At 51.3% G+C, this 23898-nt stretch overlaps 1 protein-coding gene across 2 annotated transcripts in view; it reads right to left on the bottom strand.

Moving 5' to 3' along the window:
• ITGA11 (integrin subunit alpha 11) overlaps positions 1–23898 on the bottom strand; it is a 53342-nt gene that overhangs the window by 5259 nt on the left and 24185 nt on the right. Inside the window, exons 12-25 of one of the 2 annotated variants that reach the window (XM_071754106.1) lie at positions 21352–21500; positions 19937–20077; positions 18063–18269; positions 17210–17340; positions 16458–16624; positions 14373–14515; positions 10993–11103; positions 10717–10802; positions 10273–10480; positions 6989–7087; positions 5891–5967; positions 4477–4566; positions 498–588; positions 256–369 (exon numbers count right to left, since the gene is read on the bottom strand). In XM_071754106.1, coding sequence (XP_071610207.1) covers positions 256–369; positions 498–588; positions 4477–4566; positions 5891–5967; positions 6989–7087; positions 10273–10480; positions 10717–10802; positions 10993–11103; positions 14373–14515; positions 16458–16624; positions 17210–17340; positions 18063–18269; positions 19937–20077; positions 21352–21500 — 1814 coding nt within the window. The remainder of the gene's footprint in view (positions 1–255; positions 370–497; positions 589–4476; positions 4567–5890; positions 5968–6988; positions 7088–10272; positions 10481–10716; positions 10803–10992; positions 11104–14372; positions 14516–16457; positions 16625–17209; positions 17341–18062; positions 18270–19936; positions 20078–21351; positions 21501–23898) is intronic. The other variant, XM_071754107.1, reaches the window with a different exon arrangement.

Below are 23898 nucleotides of genomic sequence, written 5' to 3'. Positions count from 1 at the left end.
AATAAAAATAATAAAAATAAAAATAATAAAAAGAATAAAAAGAATAAAAAGAATAAAAAGAATAAAAAGAATAAAAAGAACACAAATAAAACTAAAAAGAATAAAAAGAATGAAAATAATAAAAATAATAAAATTAGTAAAAATAACAAAATAAAAAGAACAGAAAGAATAAAAGAATAAAAATAATTAAAAGAATAAAAAAATAATAAAATAATAAAAAGAATCAAAAGAAATGACTGCTGAACCCCTCCCTACCTGGTCCACCAGGAAGTGGGTGAGGAGCAGGATGCGGTTGCCAGCCCTGGTGGCCACGGGGACGGTGAGCTTGATGGTCACCCCTTCCACGGGGAAGAAGCCCAGGTTCTGGAGCTGTGGGGACAGAGGGCAGGGACGTGGGGTCACCCCTGGGAGAGAGGGACCCATCCCCATCCCCATCCCCATCCCCATCCCCATCCCCATCCCCATCCCCATCCCCCCCTCTGCAGCCCCCTCCTTACCCTAAAGGTGCAGTGGAAGGGGGGCCCGGGGCTGCCGGCTCTGTCCAGGGAGCTGTTGGACCTGACCTCGTAATAATCCAGGCTGGATGTCCTGGTGTGAGCCAGGAGGATAAAGGAAAAGACAAAAAAAAAAGAGTTTTTGGACTTCCTGGCCCTGCTTTGGGTGGAAACCACCTCCTGGTTCCTCCTCAGGCAAGAAAAACCGGAGGGATTTCCAAGCTTTTCTGCTCCTGGGGGATTTTTCCTTTTTTTTTGTAGGGTTTTTCTCTCCTCTGACAGAGACACCCAAGGTTGGCAGCTTGAGTTCCACCTATAAATCCTGGCAGGAAAATCCCATCTCCCTGTAAATCCTGGCAGGCAAATCCCATCTCCCTATAAATCCAGGCAGGAAAATCCCATCTCCCTATAAATCCTGGCAGGCAAATCCCAGCTCCAGGAGAACCTCTCCAGGTTCTCCCCTCTCCAGGAGGACTCAGGTGTCTGTGGGATGCTGGCCAGGAGCATCACTGGAGAGACCCAAAACTCAGATTATTTCCTCATTTTCCCCCAGGAGGAGCCACCACCTCCTGGCTCCTCAGGCAAGAAAAACCAGAGGGATTTCCAAGTTTTTCTGCTCCTGGGGGATTTTTCCTTTTTTTTTGTAGGGTTTTTCTCTCGCCTGACAGAGACACCCAAGCTTGGCAGCTTGAGTTCCACCTATAAATCCTGGCAGGCAAATCCCAGCTCCCTATAAATCCTGGCAGGAGAATCCCAGCTCCAGGAGAACCTCTCCAGGTTCTCCCCTCTCCAGGAGGACTCAGGTGTCTGTGGGATGCTGGCCAGGAGCTCCCATAATGGGTCCCCCAAAACTCAGATTATTCCCTCATTTTCCCCCAGGAGGAGCCACCACCTCCTGGTTCCTCCTCATGCAAGAAAAACCAGAGGGATTTCCAAGCTTTTCTGCTCCTGGGGGAATTTTCCTTTTTTTTTTGTAGGGTTTTTCTCTCGCCTGACAGAGACATCCAAGCTTGGCAGCTTGAATCCCACCTGTAAATCCTGGCAGGAAAATCCCAGCTCCAGGAGAACCTCTCCAGGTTCTCCCCTCTCCAGGAGAACTCAGGTGTCTGTGGGATGCTGGCCAGGAGCTCCCATGATGGGTTCCCCTGCTCACTGGAGTGGCCCAAAACTCAGATTATTTCCACATTTTCCCCCAGGAGGAGCCACCACCTCCTGGTTCCTCCTCACACAAGAAAAACCAGAGGGATTTCCAAGCTTTTCTGCTCCTGGGGGATTTTTTTCCTTTTTTTTTTTTTATAGGGTTTTTCTCTCACCTGACAAGAGACACCCAAGCTTGGCAGCTTGAGTTCCACCTATAAATCCTGGCAGGAAAATCCCAGCTCCAGGAGAACCTCTCCAGGTTCTCCCCTCTCCAGGAGAACTCAGGTGTCTGTGGGATGCTGGCCAGGAGCTCCCATGATGGGTTCCCCTGCTCACTGGAGTGGCCCAAAACTCAGATTATTTCCACATTTTCCCCCAGGAGGAGCCACCACCTCCTGGTTCCTCCTCACACAAGAAAAACCAGAGGGATTTCCAAGCTTTTCTGCTCCTGGGGGATTTTTTTCCTTTTTTTTTTTTTATAGGGTTTTTCTCTCACCTGACAAGAGACACCCAAGCTTGGCAGCTTGAGTTCCACCTATAAATCCTGGCAGGAAAATCCCAGCTCCAGGAGAACCTCTCCAGGTTCTCCCCTCTCCAGGAGAACTCAGGTGTCTGTGGGATGCTGGCCAGGAGCTCCCATAATGGGTCCCCCAAAACTCAGATTATTCCCTCATTTTCCCCCAGGAGGAGCCCAGACTTGCATTTTTTTTTGCTGTTATTTCCCTCCAAGTTCTGCCTTTTTTACACTGCCCTTTTCTCACACTCCAAATCCAGACATTCTCAGCATTAAAGTGGTTTTTTTTATGGTTTTTTTTTTGCAGTGCCCCCCTGCCCCTGGTGTTAAAATCAGGAAAATGACTGAAGGCCTGAAAAATCCAAGAATTCCAGCAAGAACTGCCAAGGAATGTGCTTCTCATCAGGTGAATAAATGACCAGCTGTGCCTCAGCCCCCTCCTTTCCTCATTATCCAAGCCCAAACCCAGCTTCTGGGGGGAGGATTTTTTTTCTGGGATGGCTACTGGCCCAGACACCCATTAGGAATATTTTTTCCTATCATTTTTTCCCTTAAAAAAAGAAAATAAAATAATTAAATCTCCCTCTTCAACAACATCCCTGCATTTAACCATCCTGAAAGCTCCTTCCTCCTCACTGGGTTTTTTTTATCAAGATCCTAATTAAAAAAAAAAATAAAAACAACCCTGATATCCCTGATTTTAGGGCTCACCCCTGCATTTAACCATCCTGAAAGCTCCTTCCTCCTCACTGGGGTTTTTTTATCAAAATCCTAATGAAAAAAAAGAACAAAACAACCCTGATATCCCTGATTTTAGGGCTCACCCCTGCATTTAACCATCCTGAAAGCTCCTTCCCCCTCACTGGGGTTTTTTTATCAAGACCCTAATTAAAAAAAAAAAACAAACCCAACCCTGATATCCCTGATTTTAGGGCTCACCCCTGCATTTAACCATCCTGAAAGCTCCTTCCTCCTCACTGGGGTTTTTTAATCAAAATCCTAATTAAAAAAAAAGAACAAAACAACCCTGATATCCCTGATTTTAGGGCTTATCCCTGCATTTAACCATCCTGAAAGCTCCTTCCTCCTCACTGGGGTTTTTTTATCAAGACCCTAATTAAAAAAAAAAACAAAACCCAACCCTGATATCCCTGATTTTAGGGCTCACCCCTGCATTTAACCATCCTGAAAGCTCCTTGCTCCTCACTGGGCTTTTTTAATCAAAATCCTAATTAAAAAAAAAAACAAACCAACCCTGATATCCCTGATTTTAGGGCTCACCCCTGCATTTAACCATCCTGAAAGTTCCTTCCTCCTCACTGGGTTTTTTTTTATAAAGATCCTAATTAAAAAAAAAAAAAAAACAACCCTGATATCCCTGATTTTAGGGCTCACCCCTGCATTTAACCATCCTGAAAGCTCCTTCCTCCTCACTGGGGTTTTTTTATCAAGATCCTAATTAAAAAAAAAAAACAACAACAACCCTGATATCCCTGATTTTAGGGCTCACCCCTGCATTTAACCATCCTGAAAGCTCCTTCCTCCTCACTGGGGTTTTTTTATCAAGACCCTAATTAAAAAAAAAAACAAAACCCAACCCTGATATCCCTGATTTTAGGGCTCACCCCTGCATTTAACCATCCTGAAAGCTCCTTCCTCCTCACTGGGGTTTTTTATCAAAATCCTAATTAAAAAAAAACCAAAACCCAACCCTGATATCCCTGATTTTAGGGCTGACCCCTGCATTTAACCATCCTGAAAGCTCCTTGCTCCTCACTGGGGTTTTTTAATCAAAATCCTAATTAAAAAAAAAGAACAAAACAACCCTGATATCCCTGATTTTAGGGCTCACCCCTGCATTTAACCATCCTGAAAGCTCCTTGCCCCTCACTGGGGTTTTTTTTATCAAAATCCTAATTAAAAAAAAAGAACAAAACAACCCTGATATCCCTGATTTTAGGGCTCACCCCTGCATTTAACCATCCTGAAAGCTCCTTCCTCCTCACTGGGGTTTTTTTATCAAAATCCTAATTAAAAAAAAAGAACAAAACAACCCTGATATCCCTGATTTTAGGGCTCACCCCTGCATTTAACCATCCTGAAAGTTCCTTCCTCCTCACTGGGGTTTTTTTAATCAAAATCCTAATTAAAAAAACAAAACAACCCTGATATCCCTGATTTTAGGGCTCCTGCAGCTTTTTAAACAAACTCCTCAGATTTAAGCCTGGTTTCCCCAGGGGTCTGTCTGAACACAGCTCCCAGGGGGCCAGCACTGATTTTTTTTCCCTGGAAAAAACCCCAAAAAAATCCCCTTTCTGAAATTCCCACCTGGTGAAGAGCAGATCAGCTTCATATTTCAGGTGGAAATTGAGGTGGGCAACGTTGTCCTGCTTGGTGCTTTCCTTCTCCTCGCTGTCACTGCAGGAAAAGGTCAGGAAAAAAGCCCCCTCCCCTCTGAATATTTATTTTTTATTTTTTTTTTAGGGGTGGGAGCTGTAGGAAGGAGGTGAGGAAGGGGCTGAATTGCTGCTTTCTGGGCAGGATGGAAGGAGAATTGGTTTATAGGTAGGAGTGGGACAGCTGGAGAGGGTTTGAGGGGGTGGAGAGTTCTCTGCTCTGGAAGTGATGGAAAGAAAAGGAGAAAGAGAAGAAAGAAAAAGAAAGGAGAAAGGAGAAGAAAGAGGAAAAAAAAAGGAAGAAAAAAAAAAAGAAAGAAGAAAGAAGAAAAAAGAAGGAAGAAAGAAGAAAAAAGAAAAAAAAGAAGAAAAAAAAGAAGGAAGAAAAAAGAAGGAAGAAAGAAGAAAAAAGAAAAAAAAGAAGAAAAAAAAGAAGGAAGAAAAAAGAAGGAAGAAAGAAGAAAAAAGAAAAAAGAAGAATAAAAAAGAAGGAAGAAGGAAGAAGGAAGAAGGAAGAAGGAAGAAGGAAGAAGGAAGAAGGAAGAAGGAAGAAGGAAGAAGGAAGAAGGAAGAAGGAAGAAGGAAGAAGGAAGAAGGAAGAAGAAAAGAAGAAAGAAAGAAGAAAAAAGAAAGAAGAAAAAAGAAAGAAGAAAAAAGAAAGAAGAGAAAAGAAAGAAGAAAAAAGAAAGAAGAAAAAAGAAAGAAGAAGAAGAAAGAAGAAGAAGAAAGAATAAAAAAGGAAGAAGAAAGAAGAAGAAAAATGAAAAAAGAAGGAAGAAGGAAGAAGAAAGAAAGAAGAAGTAAGAATAAAAAATAAAAAAAGAAAAGAAAAAATGGAAAAAAAATTAAAAAGAGAGAGAAAGGAAAAGGAAAAGGAAAAGGAAAAGGAAAAGGAAAAGGAAAAGGAAAAGGAAAAGGAAAAGGAAAAGGAAAAGGAAAAGGAAAAGGAAAAGGAAAAGGAAAAGGAAAAGGAAAAGGAAAAGGAAAAGGAAAAGGAAAAAGAAAAGGAAAAGGAAAAGGAGAAGGAGAAGGCAAAGGCAAAGGCAAAGGCAGAAGAGAAGCCCCGACAGGTTCCCGGGCTGTCAGGACACTTCCCGTGCGCAGGGAGCAGGAATTCTCCAGGCGGATCTGTGGCTTTTCCGGGGAGGGTTTGGGGCGGGGAAGGTGAAACCCGGAGCGGGCGAGAGCCCCGGGGCTCGGCGTGGAGCTGCGGGAAAAGGACGAATTCCTCGGGAAACACAAAGAGCCCGGGCCGGGAAGACTTTGGGGGAATTTCTGGCGATTCCCGGGAAACCTCGGGCTCCTTCCTGTGGCCGCGGAAGGAGGGATCCGGGCGGAGAACTCACCTGCTGGCAGCCAGGGAGATCTCCAGCTTCGGCAGGAAAACCGCTTTGCTGAGCTCAAAATCCAGGCGGAAAGCAACCTGTGGGGTTGGGAACAGGGACAAGGGGCAGGGAAAAACCAAACCCCACACGACTCTGAGCACAGCACCAGTGCTGCTGAGCTCTGGGCAGAGCCTCGGCTGTCCAGGACAGGCCACGAGGGGGACTTAGAGGATTTGATTTGATTTGATTTTACTTTATTTTACTTTATTTTACTTTATATTTTATTTTATTTTGTTTTATTTTATTTTATTTTACTTTATATTTTATTTTATTTTTTATTTTATATTTTATTTTATTTTATTTTACTTTATATTTTACTTTATTTTATAATTTATTTTATATTATTTTATTTTTTATTTATTTTATTTTATATTTTATTTTATATTTTATTTTACTTTATATTTTATTTTATATTTTATTTTATTTTACTTTATTTTATTTTATATTTTATTTTATTTTGTTTTATTTTATTTTACTTTATATTTTATTTTTTTATTTTATATTTCATTTTAATTTATTTTATTTTACTTTTTATTTTATTTTATTTTACTTTATCTTTTATTTTATTTTATAATTTATTTTATTTTATTTTACTTTATATTTTATTTTCTTTTATAATTTATTTTATATTATTTTACTTTTTATTTTATTTTATATTTTATTTTATATTTTATTTTATTTTATTTTACTTTATATTTTATTTTATTTTATTTTACTTTATTTTACTTTATATTTTATTTTATTCTATATTTTATTCTATATTTTATTCTATATTTTATTTTATATTTTATTTAATATTTATTTTATTTTATATTTTATTTTATATTTCATTTCATTTTATATCTTATTTCATTCACTATTCCATGCATTCCCAGCCTTCCTAGGCCATGGGGAGCTGGTCCTGGAGCCCCAGGCCTCCAGGAGAGATTTTTGGAGGTTTTTCCTTTTTTTTTGGGGGTGGGGGGGAACTTAAAATCCTGGAGCTCACCCATCCCCCTGCGAAGGAAAAGCTCCAGAGAGGCACAGAGGAGGGTTGGGAAGATTTTATTTTTGTTTTACCTTGGCCTTGGCTCTGAAGAAGGGGAAGCTGACATTGCAGAGCCTCCTCTGGGGGTTCTTCTCCTCGCTCAGGCACTCCATGTTGATGTCTGTGTCGTCCTACAAGAGGATGTGGGGTGGCCATCACCCCAGCTGTGAACCCAACCACCCCTGGACCCCACCACCCATGGGCTCCACCACCCCTGGGCCCCACCACCCCTGGGCCTCACCACCCCTGGGCCCCACCACCCCTGGGCCCCACCACCCCTGGGCCCCATCACCCATGGGCCCCATCACCCATGGGCCCCATCACCCATGGACCCCACCACCCATGGGCCCCACCACCCCTGGGCCTCACCACCCCTGGGCCCCATCACCCATGGGCCCCATCACCCATGGACCCCACCACCCATGGGCCCCACCACCCCTGGGCCTCACCACCCCTGGGCCCCATCACCCCCGGGCCCCATCACCCCTGGACCCCACCACCCCTGGGCCTCACCACCCATGGACCCCACCCCTGGGCCCCACCACCCATGGACCCCACCACCCATGGGCCTCACCACCCATGGACCCCACCCCTGGGCCCCACCACCCATCAGCCCCATCACCCATGGACCCCACCCCTGGGCCCCACCACCCCTGGGCCCCACCACCCCTGGGCTCCACCACCCAGCTCGTTATGGAAGCAGCAAACACCCCACTGGGGCTCAAAACAGCCTCCAGCTCTGGGAAAGAGCAACCAACCAAGCCAACAACCCAACCAACCAAGCCAAAAAACCCAACCAACAACCCAACCACACCAACAAACCCAACCAACCAACCAAGCCAACAAATCTAACCAATCACACCAAAAACCCCAACCAACCAAGCCAACAACCCAACCAACCAAGCCAACAACCCAACCAACCATGCCAACAGCCCTACCAACCACACCAACAAACCCACCCAACCAACCAAGCCAACAACCCCAGACAACCAAGCAAACAAGCCAACAACCCAACCAAGCAACCAACCAACACACCAACCACACCAACCAACCCAATCACACCAAAAACCCCAACCAACCACACCAACAATCCAACCAACCAACCAACAACCCAACCACACCAATAACCCAACCAAGCCAACCAACAACCCAACCACACCAACAACCCAATCACACCAACAACCCAACCAACAGCCCAACCACACCAACAACCCAACCACACCAACAACCCAACCACACCAACAACCCAATCACACCAACAACCCAACCACCCAAACAACCCAACCATCAACCCCAACAACCCAACCAACCACCCCAGCTCGCTGCACACTGGGAATCCTTCCCATGCAGCTGAATTTTTTAGGGCCACTCCTGCAGAGGGCCAAGAGGAGCAACTTCCAGCTTTAAAAATCCTCTTTGGAAGTTTAACCACAGCAGGGGAAGAACAAACCTGGTTGTTCTTGGCACAGTAACTGGGGGGGAGGAGAACTTTCAGTGAGGAGGAGTTGCAGGGAAACATGAGGAGGCAACATGAGCGTTGTCCTTCATGGCCACCAGTTAGGGAGGAATTAGGGATTTCCTCACCTCCACACCAACATTCCTGCTGCTTGAACACCTCCCGGCCTGAGGGAGCTCCTGCCTATCCCAAAGGATGGGATGGGACCCCAACCCTGCTCTGCCTCCCCTGGTTATCCACAATCTCCATCCCTACAATGAGTTTTCCCAATTTTTTGGGGCCTCTCTTAGGCCTCACAAGGCCTCTCCTTTCAAGATGGAGCCACCAGTTCTACCCAGGAGCTGAAACTCCCAGCTCCAACCCCATGGAAACTGCTTTGCCAGCCATCACCAGCCTGGAGCTCCTTCCCACTCAGCAGTTTTGACCTCACGGATTTTCTGGGCACCACATTTCATTTGGTTTTCTGCACATCCCTCCTTTCCAGTTGGGATTTGCTTATTAAGAAGGAGCAGGAGCCAGGAACCCATTAAGCACTGATGCTTCTCTAACCACCTACAAATATTTCCCCCAACCCCCCCAACACTGACCATCCCGGGGCTTTTATCCCCCCCTCCTTCCTTCCCTCCTTTCACTTCAGTTTAAGTCAGTGCTCAGAAAATGCATTTTTTTTTTTGTTTTCCCCCCTTATTTTGTGGGCAAAGTTCCCCACAATTTTCCTTTGGCACAAGCTGTAGAAAAACAAACTGTGGACATGGGATCTGTGGGTGGGGATGAAGTCATTTTTTTTGGGGGGGGGGAGGGAAGGTGGAGGGAGAGGGCTCAGCAGCATCAGCATCTTTCCCAAATTTTGCTGAGGAAAGGGAGGAGGAGGAGGAGGGGGAAATCCTGGGGCAGGATGGGCTCCTGCATCCCTAGAGATGTGGCAGGACCCAGCTGAGCACTGAGCTGTGCCCACATCCCAAATCTCAGCCAGGACATCCAGGAGTTGTGCATCCCAGCTGCAAAAATCCATCCCTGACAGGAACTTGGCCACGTGCAGGGAGTATTTTTAAACTAGTGGAGGAGAAAAACCGAGAGGGAAATCGGTTCAGCTGCCTCTGACCTTCTTGCCAGGCTCTTAAGACTTCAAACTTCTTTTGGTATTTCCAAAATAAAGAGCAGAAAGGGCTCTGAGTGCTTAGAAACTCAGCCCATAAACAACTCTGATTTATGGGCACGGAGACAGTTCTGAGCTCTGGTCTAGGACACAGCTTTCTCATCCAGCTGGGATCAGAAATGCTTCTGGAAAGCCTGAGATCACAGAATCACAGAACCCCAACCTGGGTTGGGTTGGAGGGAGCTTAAATCCCCCTCCCTGCCATGCTCAGGGACCCCTCCCACCCCCCCAGGGTGTTCCAAGCCCCATCCAACCTTGGACACTGCCAGGGATGGGGCAGCCACAGCTTCTGGGGGCACCCTGGGGCTCAGCACCCTCAAATTCAAGAATTTCTCCCCAAAATCTCCTCTCCATCTCCCCTCTGCCAGTTTCAACCCTTTTCCCCTCATCCCATCCCTGTCCCAAGTCCCTCCCCAGCTTTCCTGGAGCCCCTTCAGGCACTGGGAGCTGCTCTGAGCTCTCCCCAGAACCTTCTCCTCTCCAGCCTGAACACCCCCAAATTTCTCCCCCTGGCTCCAGAGCTGCTCCAGCATCTCCAGAACCTCCTCTGGACCAGCTCCAACAGCTCTATCTCCTTCTGGACCCCAAAACTGGACCCAGGGAGGTCTCCCCAGAGTTGCTCCAGCACCTCCAGAACCTTCTCTGGACTAACTCCAACACCTCCGTGTCCTCCTTGTCTTGGGGAACCCCCCCAAAAGCCTCACCTTGGGGATCAAGCTGGCAAACTGGAGGTTCCTGGAGAAGGAGATGTTGAGGATGGTGCTGTAGGCGTTTTCCCCCCGGTTTTCCAGCGTTGCCTCCACGGCCACTCTCCTCCTGCTGCTCTCCAGGATGGAGATGGAGGTGTCAAAGGAGAGGCTGAAGGATGAGCAGTCCTGGGGGGGCTTCCTCAGAGCTCTCCTGCAGTAATCCCTGGAAGAAGAGGAGGAGGAGGAGGGCAGGGGGGTGTCAGCTCCAACCCAGGGACCATCCTTTGGCTTCTGAGTTTTGGTTTGGGGTTTTTTTTTTTTTGGGTTTTTTTGTTTGGGGTTGTTTTTTTTGTTTGTTTGGTTTGCTTTTTGTTTTTTGTTGTGGAGCCTTGGGAATAGATTTGGGACAACCCCTTCCTCCCTCCCCCCTGGTTGGGATGCTCCGAGGGATCTACTCACATGGCACTGGGCACATCACTCCTGGCATCCAGGACCAGGTCAGGGACACAGTGCTCATCCTCATTGCACCCGTTCCAGAAAGGGACCTGAGGGGGACAACAAGAGCAGCTTGGTGACATTTTCCACCTCAGGTTGCGCAGCTCCGAGGACACAGAAGGTGACACACGCTGCTGGGATGAGAAGGGCAGCACACAAAGGGGGAAATGTTGCCAGGGATAAACCTGCTGGCCAAAGGGGTGAGGAAAAGTCCCCGTGGAGGTCACTGGTGTCACCTACCGAGACCCTGAGGGACGTGGGCCACCCCTCATCCAGCATGGGGCCGTGCTCAGGGGGCTCCAGCTCGTACTCGATGGAGAAGGTGACAGGTTTCACGTAGTCAGCTGTGTCCTGGGGACACAGAAAAACCATCAGGGAGAAGGATTGCCAGGAAGCTGAAGAGGAGGCAGCAGTGTGCCCAGGTGGCCAAGAAGGCCAATGGCATCCTGGGCTGGCTCAGGAAGAGCGTGGCCAGCAGGTCCAGGGAAGGGATTCTGCCCCTGTGCTCAGCCCTGGGGAGGCCACAGCTTGAGTCCTGTGTCCAGTTCTGGGCCCCTCAGCTCAGGAAGGAGCTTGAGGTGCTGGAGCAGGTCCAGAGAAGAGCAAGGAGGCTGGGAAGGGATCCAGCACAAGTCCTGTGAGGAAGGGCTGAGGGAGCTGGGGGTGTTGAGGCTGGAGAAGAGGAGGCTCAGGGGAGACCTCATCACTCTCTCCAACTCCCTGAAAGGAGGTTGGAGCCAGGGGGGGTTGGGCTCTTTTCCCAGGCAACTCTCAGCAAGACAAGAGGGCACAAGAGGTCTCAAGTTGTGCCAGGGGAGGTTTAGGTTGGACATGAGAAAGAATTTCTTTCTGGAGAGGGTGCTCAGCCATTGGAATGGGCTGCCCAGGGAAGGGGTGGATTCTCCATCCCTGGAGATATTTCCAAAGAGCCTGGATGTGGCACTCAGTGCCATGGGCTGGGAACCACGGGGGGAGTGGAGCAAGGGTTGGACTTGGTGAGCTCTGAGGTCCCTTCCAACCCAGCCAATTCTGTGATTCTCTGATAAGGACACTGCCCCTGGCCATGCTGAGGAGCTACAGGAAGGTGAGATGATCCAGCAGCTTTCTCCTCTCCAGGATGAACAACACCCTCAGGGTGCTCCAAGCCCCATCCAACCTTGGACACTGCCAGGGATGGGGCAGCCACAGCTTCTGGGGGCACCCTGGGGCTCAGCACCCTCCCAGCACAGAATTTCTCCCCAAAATCTCCTCTCCATCTCCCCTCTGCCAGTTTCAAGCCTTTTCCCCTCATCCCATCCCAAGTTCCTCCCCAGCTTTCCTGGAGCCCCTTCAGGCACTGGGAGCTGCTCTGAGGTCTCCCCAGAACCTTTTCCTCTCCAGCCTGAACACCCCCAAATTTCTCCCCCTGGCTCCAGAGCTGCTCCAGCATCTCCAGAACCTCCTCTGAAACAGCTCCAACAGCTCCATCTCCTTCTGGACCCCAAAACTGGACCCAGGGAGGTCTCCCCAAAGCAAAGATCTATTTCTTTTGATCCTGGGGGTGTGGGGTGATCCCATGGGGGTGTGGGATCAGCCTTGGGAGGTGGGATGATCCTCCCCAAAGTAAAGATCTATTTCTCCAGCTACTCTTCACCTGGTGACAGGGACACCCCAAGCTCAGGGGTGCTGCTCAGCACCCATCCCTGTGGCTGTGCTGGGGTAGGGATTCCTCCACCTGGAGATGCTGATTCCCAGAGATGAGAGGAATGCTCAGAGGGGAGCAGTGATGCTCAGAGGGGAAGGCTGTCCCCAAACCAGGCTCCCAGTGGGGACAGAGCTGTGGTGCCAGCCTCCCCTGGGGCTTGTCTGGTCAGAAGCTGTCCCCAGGCATTGCCCCAGCCCCAGGGGCTGCACTGGGATGCTCTGGGGGGAGATGTTTCCCAGGTTAAGTCACCAGCTCCATCCTAAACTCCAGACTTCAGTTCCCCAGAAGTTCACAGCAGTTCAGGCCAGGGCTTGGGGCCAGCCCAGTCTGGCAGCAGGGTCCTCTCTGGCCTTCCCAACATCTTCCTCACGCCCTGGGAATGTCTGAGCTCAGCCAGGTTTGAGCATCAGCTGCTCCCTGGGAGTGATGCAAAGGTTTCTTCAGCCCCTACACCTGGGGACAGGGACCCTGGGGGTCAAAGGGGTGCAGGAGTTCAGAGCACCTCAACCTCCCACGAAGGCATTTGGTTCCCAATGGATAAAAAGTGGGATTTTCACTGATTTTGGAGCAGGGAAGCAGGCTGGGCAGGGTGTCAGGAGTTCATGACCTCCCTGAGCAAGCTGGGGCTGCTATGAAGTCAGTGCCTGGGGACCCAGCAGCTGCTGCTGCTCCATCCCTGACCACCTCAAACCCAGCAGGAAGATTATCCAGGCTGAGGGAGGAGGGAGAAGAGGGAGGAGGGACAAGGGGGAAGGGAAGGGAGGATGGAGAAGGGACAAGGGAGGAGGGACAAGGGGGAAGGGAAGAGGCAGGAGGAATGAGGGACGAGGGAGAAGGGAAAAGGAAAAAAGGGAGAAGGGGAAAAAGGGAGAAGGGGAAAAAGGGAGAAGGGGAAAAAGGGAGAAGGGGAAAAAGGGAGAAGGGGAAAAAGGGAGAAGGGGAAAAAAGGGAGAAGGGGAAAAAGGGAGAAGGGGAAAAAAGGGAGAGGGGAAAAAGGGAGAGGGGAGAGGGGAGAAGGGAGAAGGGAGAAGGGAGAAGGGAGAAGGGAGAAGGGAGAAGGGAGAAGGGAGAAGGGAGAAGGGAGAAGGGAGAAGGGAGAAGGGAGAAGGGAGAAGGGAGAAGGGAGAAGGGAGAAGGGAGAAGGGAGAAGGGAGAAGGGAGAAGGGAGAAGGGAGAAGGGAGAAGGGAGGAGAAGGGAGAAGGGAGAAGGGAGAAGGGAGGAGAAGGGAGAAGGGAGGAGAAGGGAGAAGGGAGGAGAAGGGAGAAGGGAGGAGAAGGGAGAAGGGAGGAGAAGGGAGAAGGGAGAAGGGAGGAGAAGGGAGAAGGGAGGAGAAGGGAGAAGGGAGGAGAAGGGAGAAGGGAGAAGGGAGAAGGGAGAAGGGAGAAGGGAGAAGGGAGAAGGGAGAAGGGAGAAGGGAGAAGGGAGAAGGGAGAAGGGAGAAGGGAGAAGGGAGAAGGGAGAAGGGAGAAGGGAGAAGGGAGAAGGGAGAAGGGAGGAGAAGGGAGAAGGGAGAAGGGAGAAGGGAGAAGGGAGGAGAAGGGAGAAGGGAGGAGAAGGGAGAAGGGAGAAGGGAGGAGAAGGGAGAAGGGAGGAGAAGGGAGAAGGGAGAAGGGAGAAGGGAGAAGGGAGAAGGGAGAAGGGAGAAGGGAGAAGGGAGAAGGGAGAAGGGAGAAGGGAGAAGGGAGAAGGGAGAAGGGAGAAGGGAGAAGGGAGAAGGGAGAAGGGAGAAGGGAGAAGGGAGAAGGGAGGAGAAGGGACAGGGGACAAGGGACAGGGGACAAGGGACAGGGGACAAGGGACAGGGGACAAGGCTCTTCCCAACCCCACGATGCCCCCGAGGCTCCTCCAGTTGCATCCCGGCTGCTTCCAACAAGATACAGAGCATCACCCCCACCCAGGGCTGCCAACCCCAACCTTGTCCTCCCTCCAACTCACCAGGACGTGGAAGTGGAGTGTGTCACAGTGCTCCTGGCCAGCCTGGAGCTCCAGCCCCTTCTGCATCTGCCTCTCCCCACTCTCATCCAGGTAAGCCCGGGGGTTGTACCTCCGCTCATCCATGGTCCCGTTGTACCGGAGCACTGGAAGGAGAACCATCATCAGGGCTTCTCCCTGGGCTTGTGCTCACAACAGCAGGCCAAAAAAAAGTAAAAAAAACCCATAAAAATCAGGCAATCCAACCCCTCTTTTCTCCCTCTCCTTAGGGAGCAGACTAAAGGAAAATCGGGCTGTGGTTGTCATCATTTGCTTCTACAAGATGGTTCTTTTGGGTGAAAGCATCCTGTGTCCAGGTCCTGGAGCCCTAAAGTTCTTCAAAGTCTTAAAGAACTTGGAAAATTCATTGCTACAAGGCATTGAGTGGAACCCAGGCAGGGTATGGAACCAGCAGCATCTCACATCTGCACACGCTGAGCTGCTCCAGCTCTGAGGATCCTGGAGCACCCCTCGTCCTCCCCTCGATGATTTACTGGGGATCATTTGCTGTCAAAATGACACCAAAAGGCCCCAACCCCGTGCCAAGAAGGAGGGGATTTGCACCCAATGAGGTGCAAAACGTGCAAGAAAGCAAAGAGGAACCATCAGCCCAGCCATGGGAGGGAAAAGTAAACAGGTAATGAAACCTCACTCAGTTTTTTACCTCCTGCAAACTCCGAGAAAAACACCAGATTTGAGAGTGAAAAATAAAATTAAAAAAAAAGAATTAAAATGCCTTGCTCTAAGGGGTGGGAGTTTTCCTTTTGGACTTGATTTTCCTTGGGGAATGTTTGCTGCTGGGCTGCAGGGACCCGAAGCCACCCTTGGTTCCCCCAAGCCCAGCTGAGTCCCTCGGGGTCACAGGGAGATGTGAGGGGTGCAGAGCAACCAGGGGCTTCCCAGAAATTCCCTGGGATCTGAGGGAAGAGGCACATCTGGACAGCAGATGTTGGGATGCTGCAGGGGGGGGAGGGATGAGCTCTGAGCTCTGCAGGACGTGGGCCAGGCACAGCTTCTCCTGCCCCACTGCTCACTGAGCTGCTGGGGACATCCCCAACACACCAACCAAGACAAGAAAAGCTGCAGGAAAGCTCAGCCTGGGCTGTAGGTGAGGGAATCACAGCACCCCAGACTGGTTTGGGTTGGGTTGGACCTTAAATCCCCCCCAGTGCCCCCCCTGCCATGCTCAGGGACCCCTCCCACCCCCCCAGGGTGCTCCAAGCCCCATCCAAGCTCCCACATTTCCAGGGCTGGGGCAGCCACAGCTTCTGGGGGGTTAACACAGAATTTCCCCCCTGTATCTCCTCTTTTCCAGTTCCAAGCCATCCCCCCACATCCCATCAAGGGATGGAGCCTCCATCCATCCCCCCAGAGCCCCTCTTGGTGCCACCTCCCTCACCTGCTCCAGGGGGATGACAAGGAGGGACCTTAAATCCCCCCCATTCCCCCCCTGCCATGCTCAGGGACCCCTCCCTCTGAGGTCAGGAAATCCAGGGACTGCTCCACCTTGGAGCTGCTCCAAAGCATCCCAAGCCTTGCAGGACGGGAGGAGCTGAGGAAATTTCCTTGTCCAGGCAGAGCAGGGAGTGTTGGGGCTTGGAGAATCCCACAACCCCAGCCTGGGTTGGGTTGGGTTGGAGGGACCTTAAATCCCCCCCAGTGCCCCCCCTGCCATGCTCAGGGACCCCTCCCACCCCCCCAGGGTGCTCCAAGCCCCATCCAAACTCCCACATTTCCAGGGCTGGGGCAGCCACAGCTTCTGGGGGCACCCTGGGGCTCAGCACCCTCACCCCACAGAATTTCTCCCCAAAATCTCCTCTCTAAACTAAACACATGCACACTGGTTCCTTGGGGGAGGGGGGGGGGGAGGTTTCCTGGCTTCATGGCAGAGCCCCCATCCTGGCTGGGACATCCAGGATAGGGAGAGGGTAAAAAAAAAAAAAAAAGGATGTGGCCATGTGCATGGCTCCAGAAGCTCCTGGGTGGTTTTTTTCTCAGGGCTGGAGATGTCAGCCAAGCAGGAATTGGGATTTTTCCTGCTCTGCTTACCCACACTGGCTGTCTGGAAGTGAGCTGAGAGGAAGACAGCGGTGAAGCAGGTGAAGGCTGTCATGCAAGTGGCCTCCTTCCCATTCCTCTTGCAGTCCTTGGTGAAAATATTGATCTTGGGGGGCTCAAAGTGGATGCTGGCGTTGATCTGGACCACGCTGCGGGACCTGGGGGACAAGGAAGGATCAGGAGATGAGGTAGGGCAGAGGATGTCCCTGGTGTCTGCAGCACAAGCCTCCAAAAACCTCCAGATTTACTCTTTTCGCCCCATTTTCTCGAGGCTGAGGGTGACCACAAGATGCTGACCCTACTCACAGCTCGGTTTTGTAGGGCTTGGAAGGGAAAAATCTCTTGGAGGTGTCACTGCTTACACCAAGAGCAGGATTTTGCACAGCAAAACTTCCCAAAGCAGATCCCATCTCTGCATCCCCTCCATCCTAACAGCTCCAAGGGACTTTTCTAAAGAGTAATCAATAGTTGTGAATATTAAATTGTCTTTTTCATTAATCAGCAGAGGGAGCCTGGGAAAGACACCACAAATCAGCTGGGTTGAAACCCCTGGGGAACTCCTGAGGAAATTCAACCCAACCCCAGCTCTGGGGCCCTTCTAGGTCTTAAGTGCCCAGAAATCCCCTGGTCCTGCTGTCCAAGGGGTCATTTCTATGGGAAGATGGGCAAATTTTGACCTTCCTTAGAAAAAATCAGCACGTTGCACCCATTTTGGGGGCAGGGGAGAGAGAGAGAGAGCTCACCAGAGCAGCACAGCATTCCCCAGAGAGCCCACAGCCAGGTCCACCAGTCCATCCTCGTTCAGGTCCAGCTGCCCATGGATGCTGCATCCAAAATACATCAAGCCCGGGGCCAGCTCAGCAGCTGCCACCCTCTGGAAAACAAAGGGAAGAACCTGGGATGCTTTCCAGCTCATGGGGGGCTTTGCCACACCGATCCCAAACACCCTGTGGAAAATGTCCCTTCCAGGTGATTGCACCTGGATTTTCCAGGAATGAGAGCAGATTCTCTTCAGGGATATGATCCAGAGGTTTCTGCTGAATTTTCTCTGCATGGGGTATTATTTCTCACAGGTGTGAGGAATCTTTTATATCATTTTATATTATTATAACATTCTGTATTCTTTTATACATCCATTATACATTATAGTGACTACATTCACACACTAGAATGAATTCATACCTTATAATGAATAGGTAAATATAATAATATATCATAATATGTATTATTACACGTATATATAATGTGCATGTAGAATAATATATGTTATTATATGTATTATTTATATATAATAATGTTTTATACATAATATGTATTACTGCCCTTAGACCCAAGCACGTTTTCCATACCCTCCCTTTGCTTTACCTCACACCCCTCACAAAACACCCAGCAACAAATTAAATAATTAACAAATTAAACAATAATTAACAACAAATTAAATAACAATTAACAACAAATTAAACAACAAACAACAAATTAAATAATAATTAACAACAAAACCCTGAGGGTGAACTTATTCCCCTCTCCCTCAGAGCACCCCCAGGTGACATTTATTCTGATGAAGGATGAGGACAACCCATCCTTGTTGTCCTGTACCTGCTTGTACTGCTTCAGGATGGTTTTTTCAAAGCCAAGGAAGATGTAGATGGCTCCTTGGTGCTCGTCCTCCAAAGGGGCCCCAACAACGAGGTCGTTGTAGGAGTCTTGGTTGAGGTCGGGGACGGCGGCGATGCAGGAGCCGAAGCGGGAGTTCTGGTAGCTCTGGAGATCCACGAGGGCACCACTGGAAACGAAGAGGTTCTGCTGGGCCAGACAAAGGGAAAAGGTAAGTAAGCATTTAAAAAAAACCCCAAAAATAACCCCGAACCCATCAGCAACGTGTCTGGCAAGAGAAGAAAACCCTCAAAGGAAAAGCGGACGCGGCGACGCGCGAGCGGCTTCTCCAAGGAAGGAGGGGAGAGACCTCCGTGGGACTTCAGCTCAGCACATCCTCAGGGATGGATGAGCCCCATGCTGCCTTGGCCTCCTTTTTATGGCAACCTCGGTAAATAATTGCCTTAAAGTTGTGATTTGGATGGGGGGACTCTCCCTGCTCCAGGCAGGATTTGTAGCCGTGGGTATGGACCCGCTGGCTGCCCCTCACAGCTCCTAATCCTGATGGACTGGGCTTAAAAACTGAATTTTCACCCAGATTTAAGGGCAGAGAGAAGGCTTGTCCTGTCCCAGGGTGCTGCTGGGTGCCAGAGAAGGGGACAGGGGTGGCACGTGTCCCATCAGTGCCCCTGGAGGGATGGACTGTGCTGGTCCCCACCCCCCCGGGATAGAGGGAATGGGTTTGAGGGAAGTGGGGATGGGTGGGGAATGATCCTTTGGAGACATCCCAGCTTGCATCCCATGCCTTACTGGGAGCTGAGAGCTTCTCCTGGCTGATAGCAGCAATCATAGAATCACAGAATCATGGAATTGGCTGGGTTGGAAGGGACCTCAGAGCTCACCAAGTCCAACCCTTGATCCACTCCCCCCGTGGTTCCCAGCCCATGGCACTGAGTGCCACATCCAGGCTCTTTTGAAATATCTCCAGGGATGGAGAATCCACCCCTTCCCTGGGCAGCCCATTCCAATGGCTGAGCACCCTCTCCAGAAAGAAATTCTTTCTCATGTCCAACCTAAACCTCCCCTGGCACAACTTGAGACCTCTTGTGCCCTCTTGTCTTGCTGAGAGTTGCCTGGGAAAAGAGCCCAACCCCCCCCTGGCTCCAACCTCCTTTCAGGGAGTTGGAGAGAGTGATGAGGTCTCCCCTGAGCCTCCTCTTCTCCAGCCTCAACACCCCCAGCTCCCTCAGCCCTTCCTCACAGGAATTCTGCTGGATCCCTTCCCAGCCTCCTTGCTCTTCTCTGGACCTGCTCCAGCACCTCAAGCTCCTTCCTGAGCTGAGGGGCCCAGAACTGGACACAGGACTCAAGCTGTGGCCTCCCCAGGGCTGAGCACAGGGGCAGAATCCCTTCCCTGGACCTGCTGGCCACGCTCTTCCTGAGCCAGCCCAGGATGCCATTGGCCTTCTTGGCCACCTGGGCACACTGCTGCCTCCTCTTCAGCTTCCTGGCAATCCAGACTCCCAGCTCCCTTTCTGCCACTCTGTGCCCAGCCTGGAGCTCCCCAGGGGGTTGTTGGGGCCAAAGTGCTGGACCCAGCACTTGGAATGTTGAACCTCATCCCGAGATGAGGAGAGGAGCTGGAGGGGAGGTGGCTCCACTCCAAGCTGGCAGCCAGCAAAGCCCCAGAGGTTGTTGGAGAACGAGACAAAGAGAGAAATCCTCCTGGAGCTGCCAAGCTCTGCTGCCTTGGGACCGGGCTGCCCGTGCCCTCAGGGGGTGGCAGGGAAGCTGCCGGGAGCCTGGAGCCCGGAGCCACCTCCGGGAGGTGACAGGAGGGGACACGGAACCCGCGGAGCTGCTGGCCCCGCACCCACCTCCCGCAGGGTGTAGACATGGACCCTGCCCCGCTCCCGGCCCTCGCTGAAGAACATGGGAGCTCCCACCAGCAGCACATCCGTGACACCATCACCATCCACGTCCAGGGAGCTGATTTCACTGCCGAAGTAGGAGCCGATCTGCAGGAGAGGGAGGAGGGGGTGAGAGGAAGGCTCCCAGCATCTGGGGACACTGCCAGCCCCACCCCCAAAGTTTGGAAAGTTGGGGGTGTTCAGCCTGGAGAAGAGAAAACTGCAATGGGGAGAGCTCAGAGCAGCTCCCAGTGCCTGAAGGGGCTCCAGGAAAGCTGGGGAGGGACTTGGGATGGGATGGGATGGGATGGGATGGGGGGAAATGGCTTTAAACTGGAAGAGGGGAGATTTTGGGGAGAAATTCTGTGGGGTGAGGGTGCTGAGCCCCAGGGTGACCCCAGAAGCTGTGGCTGCCCCATCCCTGGAAATGTGGGAGTTTGGATGGGGCTTGGAGCACCTTGGGGGGATGGGAGGGGTCCCTGAGCATGGCAGGGGGGGAAATAGGGAGGATTTAAGGTCCCTCCTTGTCATCCCCCTGGAGCAGGTGAGGGAGGTGACCCCAAGAGGGGCTCTGGGGGGATGGATGGATGCTCCATCCCTTGATGGGATGTGGGGGGATGGCTTGGAACTGGAAAAGAGGAGATGGGAGGGAGAAATTCAGTGCTGAGCCCCAGGGTGCCCCCAGAAGCTGTGGCTGCCCCAGCCCTGGAAATGTGGGAGTTTGGATGGGGCTTGGAGCACCCTGGGGGGGTGGGAGGGGTCCCTGAGCATGGCAGGGGGGGGAATGGGGAGGATTTAAGCTCCCTCCAACCCAGCCCAGGCTGGGGTGATGATGATGATGAGGTAAGAAATGCTTTTAGGGGCAGGTTTCCCCCTTCTGTGCACATAAATCTCATGCTTGCTTCCCTGCAGACCTTGCTCATCCTTGCTGCTGCCTCAGATAAGGGTTGAATGAGATAAGAAACCCTTTTCCTTCTCCTCCCTGATCAGGAGCAGCAGCAAGCAGTGAGGTTTTGCTTTTGAACTCCCAGCAGCTCTGCTGAGTAGGTGGGAAAGTGGCTCCCAAATGCAACAAGTCCCAGAAAATGGATCTCAGAATCAATCACAGAATCAGCCAGGTTGGAAAAAACCCCTGAGATCATCAAGTCCAAGAACATCAACCCTTTATCCCAAAGCAGGCTGGGGTTCTGTGACACCCTGAGCCCCATCCCTGCTGCATCCTCAGAGCTGGGGGTGTAGTGAGAGCCCGGACACCCCCAGCTCCCCCTGGACACCCCCAGAGTGTTTCAATGGCTCAGCCACTGAAATAAAACAGAGGGCCAAAGGAAAGGAGGGAACTGGTGGAGAAAAATCCCCTCAGAAGGCAGCACCCTGAGGGTCACCTGCTCGCCCTTCAGGGCCTGGTGGATGGTGAGGTTTCGGGTGCTGTGCATGCTGAAGATGATGACTTTCCCCGTGTGGTTGAACCTGGGAGCTCCAGCAACGTAAATCCTCTCGTGGTTGGTGGATATGACAGAGGACACGGTGTAGCCTGGAAGGGGGAATGGGTGCAGGGTGAGCACCGAGCTCCTCCAGCACCTCCCAGCTTCCCATGAACCCCAGGATGCTGGATACATCCCAGCCTGGGGAGCTGGGAACCTGGATGTCTTCAAAGATCAAGTCAGCAAAGCTTGGTGCTCTGATTTCTGCTCAATAAGAGCCATGAATTCATCAAGAGCTTTGCTCATGAGTCCCTCCAGAATTCCCAGCCCAAGGGAATGGTCCTGAGCAATCCTTCCACCCTGCAAACCCAATTCTGGATCCCTTCCCTGCAAATCCACCTCTGGATCCCTTCTCTGCAAAACCACCTCTGGATCCTTTCCCTGCAAATCCACCTCTGGATCCCTTCCCTGCAAACCCAACTCTGGGATCCATTCCCTGAAAACCCAATTCTGGATTCCTTCCCTGCAAACCCAACTCTGGGATCCCTTCTCTGCAAACCCAGCTCTGGATCCCTTCCCTGCAAATCCACCTCTGGATCCCTTCCCTGCAAACCCAGCTCTGGATCCTTTCCCTGCAAACCCAACTCTGGATCCCTGCACTCTGGATGCTCAGTTTTAAATGTGACTTAAATTCTTAGAAGCTCAAAACCGTGGGCAACCCCCATGCTGGATCAGATCCCTCACATCCAGCTGAATGTTGAGCATCTCCAGGGATTCTCAGGATTTAGGGACCTCACTCCCTGGGCATGGGCTGGACCTGGGGTCTCTATCTCCCTGAATTCTCAGGATTCTCAGGATTTAGGAACCTCATTCCCTGGGCATGGGCTGGACCTGGGGTCTCTGTCTCCCTAAATTCTCAGGATTCTCAGGATTTAGGGACCCCATTCCCTGGGCATGGGCTCTACTTGGGGTCTCTGTCTCCCTAAATTCTCAGGATTTAGGGACCCCATTCCCTGGGCATGGGCTGGACCTGGGGTCTCTCTCTCCCTAAATTCCAAGCATCAGCCTTGAAGTCCCCAGGTCCTGGCACTGGGCAAGCAGGGCTGCTCCTACCAGGATCCTGGAATGGTTTAGGATGGAAGGGATCTGAGGGATCCTCTGTTCCAAGTGAGGGCATGGGATGCACTGGTGTTTCCTGAAGATTTATTTATTTCTTACTCCAGGCAATGGGAAAACCACAGCCCAGCCAAACCCCCTCACACTTTCCCACCTACCCAGCCAAGCCTGGGGGACACTTTGCTGTCACCCTATGTGTCCAGGGGTTCTTTGTGTCCCCAGTGAAAGGGAAAAGCCCTAAAATTCTGCTGGCTGAGCCTCCAGCATCCCATCCCATTCCCTGCCCTGGGGCAGCTCAGCCTGGCACACACACAGCTCCAAAAAGAGCCTGGATTTGCAGAGCAGGCTGAGGTTTTTGCTCAGCTGCAGATGGAAGGGATTAACCCAGCAGGTATTTCCTCCCTAGGCATGGAATTTCATCAGAGCTTTTTAAACTATTCCTGGAAACCCCACAGATGGCCTGGGCTGGGCTGGCTCCAAGCTACTTCTGCATCTTCTGGAAAGGAGAGAGGCTTTAGAGAAGGGCCTGGAGGGGGTGGGATGGGGGGAAAGGGCTTGAAACTGGAAGAGGGGAGATTTGGAGCAGAAATTCTGTGGGGTGAGGGTGCTGAGCCCCAGGGTGCCCCCAGAAGCTGTGGCTGCCCCATCCCTGGCAGTGTCCAAGGTTGGATGGGGCTTGGAGCACCCTGGAGGGGTGGGAGAGGTCCCTGAGCATGGCAGGGGGGGCTCTGGGGGGGATTTAAGGTCCCTTCCAACCCAGCCCAGGCTGGGGATTCTCTGGCTGTAGGTTGGGTGGCAGATGCCCAAAGGGACCCTGTGGTTGTTCCCTCTTTTTCCCAGAAAAAGAGTTTGGAGGTGCTGCCCCCACCCCAGGGTTGCCCAAGGATGCCCCTTCCTTGTCATCCCCCTGGAGCAGGTGAGGGAGGTGACCCCAAGAGGGGCTCTGGGGGGATGGATGGATGCTCCATCCCTTGATGGGATGTGGGGGGATGGCTTGGAACTGGAAAAGAGGAGATGGGAGGGAGAAATTCAGTGCTGAGCCCCAGGGTGCCCCCAGAAGCTGTGGCTGCCCCAGCCCTGGAAATGTGGGAGTTTGGATGGGGCTTGGAGCACCCTGGGGGGGTGGGAGGGGTCCCTGGGTGGCACTGGGGGGGATTTAAGGTCCCTTCCAATCCAATCCAGGCTGGGATTCCATGGTAGGATGTGGGAAGGGTGATGCTTCAGCCTCCTGAGCCTCGTGGTGTTTGTGTCTGGAGAGGAGATTCCTGGGCAGGAAAATGGGATCCAGAGGTGGGAAAAGGCTGGAAGGGAATGGCAGGAAAAATACAGGCAGGGAAGCAGGGAATCATCAGGGAATCAGGGAACCAGGGAACCAGGGATCCAGGGAATCAA

The sequence above is a fragment of the Heliangelus exortis genome, chromosome 11, assembly GCF_036169615.1.
Source record: "Heliangelus exortis chromosome 11, bHelExo1.hap1, whole genome shotgun sequence".
Classification (NCBI taxonomy): Eukaryota; Metazoa; Chordata; class Aves; order Apodiformes; family Trochilidae; genus Heliangelus; species Heliangelus exortis.
Note: the sequence above shows the minus strand (reverse complement) of the source record. Positions and strands in the feature narration are given on the sequence as shown.